The sequence below is a fragment of the Diprion similis genome, chromosome 1 (assembly GCF_021155765.1).
Source record: "Diprion similis isolate iyDipSimi1 chromosome 1, iyDipSimi1.1, whole genome shotgun sequence".
NCBI classification, from domain to species: Eukaryota; Metazoa; Arthropoda; class Insecta; order Hymenoptera; family Diprionidae; genus Diprion; species Diprion similis.
In genome coordinates, this window is record NC_060105.1 from 16339119 (window position 1) to 16345903 (window position 6785).

General features: G+C 38.8%; 1 protein-coding gene across 1 annotated transcript; it reads right to left on the reverse strand.

The window, feature by feature from the left end:
- Positions 1-3273: 3273 nt before the first annotated feature.
- On the reverse strand, positions 3274-5639 carry LOC124409626. Its single transcript, XM_046887367.1, has 4 exons — positions 5630-5639; positions 5390-5445; positions 3683-5316; positions 3274-3529 (listed from the first exon to the last, which is right to left on the reverse strand). Exons 1-4 carry the CDS (start codon positions 5637-5639, stop codon positions 3274-3276), a joined length of 1956 nt encoding a protein of 651 aa, XP_046743323.1.
- Between the last annotated feature and the right edge of the window lie 1146 nt (positions 5640-6785).

Below are 6785 nucleotides of genomic sequence, written 5' to 3' on the forward strand. Positions count from 1 at the left end.
TGTTAAATAAGCATTTACGCTTAGACATTTTGGTATCTAATCTGAAAAGTATAAAAAAAGTAAGAATATTGTGAGATTCGAATATCAGAGCGCCAGACTCGTCGATGGTTGGCCGATATCAGTGGAAGGTATAAGAACCTGGGTGTAATATACGAAACGAATTTTGAAGTGTATGTGTGCGACACGTTAAGGTTCACGGCCTATTGGCAGTCGGTCCATAGACGTCATACAGAGCACGACTATCAATTTTAAGCTTGACCAAGCAACCTCACGGTATAATCTCGAGTGCACTCAACATTTAGTCAATCATCTACGAAAAACATTATAATCTTGACAATCCTGTTGGATTCCACATTTTTAATTAATAAAAATAATACGGACCGACTCGACGACACAAGACGGTGACAAGAACGAAAGATAAGTTGTAACGAGACAAGGATTATTCCAATGAAACTGTGTCATTCTTTTAAAATCATTCATGTTTCATTAAGTGTTGTTTTACATTATTTTTATGTGTGTGTGTGAATGATTTTATTTTTTATTTATATATATGATTTTTTATCTTTTTTACAATATATTTAATTTGATTGGCTGTTGCCCTTTTACATCGCGTCTCTGTCCTTTTTATTTCTATTTATTTATTCTTTTATTCATACATATATTTTCTTAATTATTGTAGATTTGGCTTAACGTAATTATAATTTCAACGCACAAAAGCCGATAACAATAAATATCGTTACAATATAGTCACTAGAGAGTTTTCAAACAAGGGGTTAAATTAGAACTATAATAATGACTAGCTGTGCGACTTTGTCATCAAAATAGCATACTTGAAAATCTGTAAAAGAATCGAAAACTCTAAGCAAGAATCTCCGTAAACTTTTCAAAAAGCAAAATGATACCGCATCTTGACCTAATTTTCACCCCTCCATGATTATTTTTGAAAAAAAAGTAGCCTTTGTCCTTCTCTGGGATATGAACATTATTTATGCCAAATTTCAGCCTAATCTGTTCGCGTAAAAAGGTTACAAACAGACAGAGTTACTTTCACACTTATAATGAAAGTGTGGATAGCTTTCAGAATATTCAGATGAGCAGTGTCACACTACTGTACAGAATTACAACTACGATATGTAATAAAAATCTCGTCTACTGACCACGTGTACGTAGGTACACTCGCTCAACTGTAACGACGTCTATACTAATAACCGTCCTGCCACTCACTGCCAGTGGCGGCGAAGTCAAAGTGCACACCGTGGCAACTGGACGGGAGCGGCAGAGGGACGGTGAATTTGGCGATTCGGTTCGTCGGTTGATCACGGCGAGCGGGCACAGTGCGTGTGTCGCGGGCGGCCCAAGACTTTAAATTTTTAAACCCGGACTACAAATGAAGCCCCGCCCGGACGCTCCCCGGATGCCCTCTAAACTAGGACAAATCCGGGGAAACCCGGACGGATGGCAACCCTACCCTCACCGCTAGCTAGTCGGCTGTTCGTGTTTGTGCTTTCCCCTGCTATAGTTTCGCTTTGAGATTTGGTTGTGTGAGTTTGGTTCGCCGTCCGAGTCGGCGAACGAATGCTATTGGACGGTAGATTCCGAATCTGGTAAGAGCATAGTCTCTTACGGCTTTCTCGAGCCTGGCGCCCAACACCTATTCTGCAGTGCCGTCAATCTTTGTTTTTTTCATCTTTCTATTGCCGTGTTGGTCAACGCCATTTTTGTAAACGAGCCTCTGTGCCGATCCCGCCTTCCCCCGGGTGAGGTAAAAAGCCCGTTACAGAATAAATAGCTATTTTTCTTATGAATAAATGGATTAGTTTTTCTTATCAAAAAAAATTTTTTTTCCCCTTGTGACACAAAAACTACCAATGCAATCTTGATATTATCCTAGTTCGCACGATAACTGAAGGGTGGCACGGCAGAACGGTGTAAGTGCCAAAATATCGAAATTACGTTTTTTTTTTAATACAATTTTCAAAAATACGTACGCACATCCTTGCAAAACGATATAGCTGACAAAAATTTATTTACGAAGTTATAAAAGGTTGGCACGGCAAAACGGTGTAAGTGCCAAGTGTGCCATCTCGCGGTATATGAAGGGTGGCACGGCAGAATGGTGTAAGTCCATTAATAATGATTTTTCAGGAGAGCAAAAAAACTGTCCCAAAATTCAATGAAGTAACTTAAAAAAGAAAATGAAAAATTACTTTGTAGAGTTTTTCGAGCTTTTTCAAATGGCGCGAACCCCGATTCAATACAGCAATCCGTCTTCGAGAAAATGGCTCGCGAAAATCGATTTTTTCCGTGCCAGTCCACGTTTCGTGCGCGATTATTATCATCTACAAATTTTTTCACGTCTCAATTTTTTTATAGGCGTGACGTTGAATGATTTGAAAAACTATGAACTAGCTAGAAGCAACACGAGTTCAGGGCTGACTGCTAAAAAAAAAGGACCTTACAGATATGCTCCGCTTCATGCCTCCACAGGCCAAACTCTACTATCAGAAATTACTTAAATAATACTGTTCTACCATTTTTTTAAAATAGAATTACACGATTTTGTAAGAAAGTTATGCTCGTTTTGGCACTTACACCGTTTCCGATCCCTCCCTCGTCCCTCATTTGGCCCCGTGACATTCGGAAATTTGTACGAATTTCAAAATCTATAACCGAATCTTGTTCATTAAGGTTCACACTTTCGATCCGTATTTTTTTCATAATTTTAGCATCGCTATTACGTTCTGAATCAGCATCCAAAGTAAAAAAAAAAGTTGGCACGAAACGCGGACTTATACTGTCACGAAAAAAATTGATTTTCGCGAGCCATTTTCTCGAAGACGGATTGCTGTATTGAATCGGGGTTTGCGCCATTTGAAAGAGCTCGAAGACTCTACAAAGTGCTTTTTCATTTTTTTTAAAAGTTACTTCGTTGAATTTTGGGACAGTTTTTTTGCTCTACTGAAAAATTATTGTTAATGGACTTACACCATTCTGCCGTGCCACCCTTCAACTAGGGTAAGTTCGGGGTAGATGGCCATAGTTTTTCCAAGGTTCAGTTAAAATAAAACTACATTTATATAGACTGTAATTATTATTTGTATTTAAACTCTGAATATTATACTATAAATTGAATAACAAAAATCTAATAATTTCTAATAGGATCAACGTTAAAAACAATAAAATTTGAAAATCACAACTGGCCATCTCTCCCGGCGCGTCCGGGAGAGATGGCCTTATTGTTAGTAGTACGGGAGAGTTGGCCAGTAAATACTTCTACTGTTTCTCCTTTTTCACCGTGCATTTTTTGAGTTTCAGTTCTCTTTTTTCACTTTGTCCGCATTTTGAACACATGTTGTCAAATTCAGTGCAATTGTCGTGCAACCAAAGTTGGCAAATGATACACTGAAGCCAGTCTTCGATAAAATGTGTTTCGAAATAGTTCTCTCGAGAGCCCACACAGTTTTCTTTTTCTCTCCCTTCACCCTTTTTGTCTGATGTATCGCATAGAACTGGCTGTTCTTCATCGCCGCTGCTGTCAGATATCATTCTTAAGGATTTTCTCTTTCGTGGGGCACTTTTCACTGCTGTTTTTTTGTCTTTCTCGGTTTTGTTTTCTATTTTCTCTGTCTTGTTTTCTTTTTGTACATTCTTCTTGGCAATACTTTTCAGCGTTTTGGCATACTTCATATCTTCTTTACATTTTCTCATTTGAATGTGTTCGTCTGATGTTAGGAGTGTGCCGACTTGCTTAGCCCGTTTACGTACTTCGAAAACTTTTTGTGGAACAGGAGATATTTCCATTAAAATTCGCGTTGGAGTTAAATCTGGGACGTCATTTTTATTTGGTGAAGTTCTTGAGGTCGACGACAGCATCGCGGCAACTTGAGAACCACTGCTAATCATGTTCTCACTAGGACTTTTCTTCGGAAACATTTCAGGGTTTGCGTTTGAGATTCGGTGTTCCTCAGCACAAAAGGTTTGCTCAGCGACTGTAACAGACTCGCTTACTGGCTCTTCTGAAATTCGTGAAACTTGTTCCAGGTTTTTTGATATCGAATCTGTAATTGTAGCTGGGGAGTCTTTTTGAGAGGTCGATGTGAGTTCCCTTGGTTCTTGTGTAAAAGCATAGTCTGGGATTGCGCTTGGATTGAAAGGACTGACTCCTGTAGCTTTGAATCCTGCAATAGCATTCTCTGCAGAAGCTGCTTTTCCCCACGCTTTATTAAGCAATGTTCCGAACGACAGTCTTGTAATACGACGACCAGTATTTTGTTTCAGCCACAGTCGGCATTGTTCGTAGAAATGGGTTTTCAATGACTTGAACACCGCACGATGCAACGGTTGAAGGTAGTGAGATGTGTGACTCGGCATTGATAGCAAAACTATGTCATTTTTTTCTGCGTATTCCAACATTTCAACAGAATTGCAATGAGTTGAATGGTCGTCCAACAACAAAAGAACTTTTCCTGCAGGTTTCCTTGAGACGAAGTGCGTTTTCAACCATTCCAAAAATATGATCGAAGTTATGTATGCAGACTTCTGAGACATAAAAATCCTCGATCCAGGAGGCATTCCGTCCTCAAACTCAGCTTTTTTATTTTTACCCTTCATTATGCAAGCAGGTGGCAAAAAAGTTCCTTCAGCACTACAACAGGCTATAACAGTTATTGTCTCTCCTTTTTCAGTCGATGTAACTGTCGACACAGCTTTGGACCCCTTCTCAGCAAGTACATATCCAGGACGGTTATTCAATTGAAGTCCTGTCTCATCCATATTGAAGATATGACTTGATTCCAACATCACGTCGTCGACCGTCAAAACATTTTCCAGAAGCTTAAAATAAGCGTCCACCTCCGCCTTGTTCATAGCAGTCGATCGCGCTAAGGAAACACCTTCTGACTTCCTGATTGCAATATCAGGGTGCCTACTCAAAAACGATCGTACGAAATCGTAGCCTGCTTTTCCAGTTTCTTTATTGAATCTGTGATTTAAATTCAATTGTTCAGCCATCAGGTAAGCGACCTTTCTGACATCATCAATCGTTAAAGGAAAACCTTTCGCTTGCATGACTTTAATGTGGTTTGCGAGCTTCCTTTCATTTTCGTCGCCAAAAAAGCAAGTTGGTCCCATAGGTCCTTTTTTGTCGTTATTGTTTTTGAATCGCCTTTCTAAGGTTTTCCTTGGAATTTGATAGGCTTTGGCAGCTGCATAAACTGACATTCCACCATTTTTCAAAGCGTTTATTGCAGCCTTTGATGACTCTTCGGTCCAATTCCCTCGGGTAGCTAAAGCTTGTCTTTGGTATTTATTTGGCATCTGAAATTAACGTAAACATGTTTTCTCAATTCAAAAATTATAAAAACATCGCTATTCATAGTAAGGCCATCACACCCTGACCGAATGTGGCCATCTCTCCTAATTTTCGGGGAGAGATGGCCACACTAGCTACGAGATAAAATGTATGAGTTCTTGTGGTTATTTTGAGGTTATGTTCAAGCTCGACTCATGAGCCGTTCCGAAAACACTTGAAATTATATTATTTTTCAAAAGCTGCGCAACCAGAACTGGTAACATGAACTCCTTAACTAATTTTCACACGAGGCAAAAGAAAACAGGTGGATTTACTTACCTTTGGTCATTTATTCGCAAATATTTTTGCGCGCAGATCTTCGTACGCACGACTTGAAGCGAACTGAGTGATAACTAGCGACACTAAGCGAGTGTTTATAGAATTTTTTTGAGTTGGCCATCTCTCCCTTAAGGCCATCTCCCCCGGACTTACCCTATAGCTATAATAATGATGCTGTAAAAATTTGAGCAGGATCAGTCTAGTGCTTTTTGAGATATCATGTCTACACTTTTTTACTGTATACTGTGTGAGTTCGCTATTTCTATACCTAATACAATACATGTTGTCACCTCGGCCATCGGACGGTCATCAGCTGTATCCGATAGGTATACTCTTCTTACCTTGGTATAGGCGTACCGAGCATTTCTCGTCCCACTCGTCCGGCAAGGCTTCGCCGAGCTAGTCACCTCTAAATTCGTGTCAAAATATCTATATAAACCAATTGTGCATCTATACTCTTCAAACTTCGAAACACGAGAAGCAATTCACACCTCTAAGTCCAGGTACCTAATTTATTGTAATTTAGAATATTATCTCACTCCAGTATAAATCGATCAAGCCCGATTTTATATAACTTTGTCATTATTAATTCAATAGGCGAGTGGGCCATCAATCTGCCATCATCCTGTCCAGTGATTCTGCCATACATTGTAAAAAACCATCCTTTCTGCATCCCGCTCTCAACTTGGTGAAGTTGAACAAGTTATTAAAGCTGTAACATATTCTATATCTTTTTTATAATTTATTCTACCCATTTCCTCTCCTGCCTCGTCCCCGTTTATCGAAACTATATATATCAAAACGTTACAATACATACATTTCTATCGGGCACTAAACTTTGGGTTGTATTCAATATTTTGTCGCCAAAAAATTCACAAGGTTTGTTCACGTGTCAATAAATATGATGTGAAAATTTTAATACAATTTATTTGAATGGTTTGTCTTAAACAAAAGATAGTCAAAAAACTTAGAAAAAACCAGTCGTCGTACTAGACTCGAGACTAGACTATCCACTTAATCCGAGCTTAATTCAGGTAAATTTCGTCACTCCAACTTAATTAATTTCAATTTTTTTTCTTAATAATTCTCGATAATTCTCTTTAAGCCAAGTGAAATCAAAAAAAATCCAATTCATTCTTTTGTATTTCCTGTTAAT

Excerpts from the sequence above, each read along its gene's own strand:
- LOC124409626 (XM_046887367.1), bottom strand. Across the intron at positions 5,317-5,389 it reads TGGCCACATTCGGTCAGGGT|ATGCCAAATAAATACCAAAG; the intron begins GTGATGGCCTTA and ends CGTTAATTTCAG. Across the intron at positions 3,530-3,682 it reads AAATGTAAAGAAGATATGAA|CGGCGATGAAGAACAGCCAG; the intron begins GTATGCCAAAAC and ends ATCTGACAGCAG.